Raw genomic sequence first — 1,864 nt, 5'->3', positions numbered from 1 at the left:
GCTACACCCTAGAGGTAAATAAATAAACCATTACCTGTAATAGGTAAAAAAAAAAAAGGCTTCTTAGTCCCTTCTAGACTCTGCAGCCTGCGCCTCCCACATCCTTTCTCTCCTGGATAAGTTGCAATAAACACAGAAGACACGTGTATTGTGTAGGAAAAAAAAAAAAGTCTGATAATCTTGGCACATGGCGTTTGCCAGCCTCCCAGCAGTGACGCGGGATTGGCTGAGGCTGCGAGGACTCACGCATAAAAGTAGGAGTCGCAGATGAGAAGGAACAGGTTCTGTGCTGGAGGTGTGAGAATTAGTAGTGACTGAGGAGTGGAGGAGATCAGAGCTTTCCTCCCGGTGAAGAAGATCTCTACGGTCTACCAAGAAGTGATCCGATATAGAGAGCGTACAGGTGTAGAGAACACCGCCATCTCTGAAGAAGTTTCCCATCGTGGTGCTGAAGATCTCTACTGACTGCAAGAGTGACCACCATGTCCATTTCTGTGCAGTCCACCGGCACGGTACGCCTGGTCTTCATGGGGGCCGCCGGTGTGGGCAAGACGGCGCTGATCCAGCAGTTGTTACATGAACATTTCGAGCCCCGACACCGGTGCACGGTGGAGGAGGTCTACTGCCTTGACCCGGAGCCCAACGCCCTCCGATTCCGCATCGAGATCGTGGACACCAGCGGCAGCTACTCCTTCCCGGCCATGCAGAAGCTGCGCATCCAACAAGGTGACGCCTTCGCCTTGGTCTACTCCCTGGCCGACCTCGAGTCCTTCCAAGAAGTGGAAAGGCTACGGGAGGAGATCCTCCAAATCAAGGGGGAGAACGACGTGCCCATCGTGGTCATCGGAAACAAGACGGACTTGTTCCCCGGCGTGGAGTCCAAGGCTGGGCAACTCATGGCGCTACAGGCTGCGGCGACTGCGGAACTGGAATGGGACAGCGGCTACGTAGAGACCTCCGCCAAACTCAACCACAAAGTTCAGGAGGTGTTCGAGGAACTCTTACGCAGGGTTAACCTGCCGTGCCTGCTGAGCCCGGCGTTAGAGCGGCGCCGAGCCAGCGCGCAACCCGAACCGAGGAAGAGGCATCCTCGACGGAAGCAACAGAACTGTATCTTGTCCTAGAGGAACCTCTGAGTCCCAAGAACTGATGGAGATGGATATTTAGGAGTCGCTGGTCGCTCCTGAGCACATTCGTAAGGAACACGCATCATGTCGAAACTTCTGCGTCGTAGGTTGCCCATGTGTGGCTCTTCGGTGGCCGAGGAACCCTAAGTACCAGAATGTTGTTAACCAACCAGATTCCATATTGGTTAGAAAGTCATTGTTGCCTATAGGACTTGTGCACACTACAGAGGGGGAGGGGGGGAATGATGTATGATCTAATTATTTGTATAATTCTTGTTTCTCATTTCCATAGAAGCCAATGTGATCCTAAATATGTCATTTAAAATTTGTTTTTGTTTTGAATTTTTTTTTTTTTTTTTATTTAAATCGGATTTTTGTATTTTTTTATTTTTTTTTATATATATAAGGGGTCAATGTAGTGTGCATTTGCCTTATAGGTGACAGTATGTAGGTACTGGCTATTGAGGGGCGATTTGTAGAACTGGATCAAACTTTTGCTATTGATTTAATTTTTTATTTTTAAAGAAAAAAAATGTCAAAAATTGACTTAAGTAGTTTATTAGTTCTAGATCCGTCATTATATTTTACAGCTGATTCTGATCTGGAAGCGTCTGAGGCCACAATGCTAAATATGTAACAGGTCCTACCACACCTCAAGGTGTTGCAAAACTACAACTCCCAGCATGCCCGGACAGCCGTTGGCTGTCCGGGCATGCTGGGAGTTGTAGTTTTGCAAC

At 48.3% G+C, this 1,864-nt stretch overlaps 1 protein-coding gene across 1 annotated transcript; it reads left to right on the top strand.

Moving 5' to 3' along the window:
- Positions 1-295: 295 nt before the first annotated feature.
- On the top strand, positions 296-1,438 carry LOC130284476 (ras-related protein Rap-2c-like). Its single transcript, XM_056534863.1, has one exon. It carries the CDS (start codon positions 483-485, stop codon positions 1,122-1,124), a length of 642 nt encoding a protein of 213 aa, XP_056390838.1. The 5' UTR covers positions 296-482; the 3' UTR covers positions 1,125-1,438.
- Positions 1,439-1,864: the final 426 nt, after the last annotated feature.

Source organism: Hyla sarda, chromosome 8, assembly GCF_029499605.1.
Source record: "Hyla sarda isolate aHylSar1 chromosome 8, aHylSar1.hap1, whole genome shotgun sequence".
NCBI lineage: Eukaryota > Metazoa > Chordata > Amphibia > Anura > Hylidae > Hyla > Hyla sarda.
The sequence above is the reverse complement of the archived record's forward strand: the minus strand, read 5'-3'. Positions and strand labels throughout refer to the sequence as shown.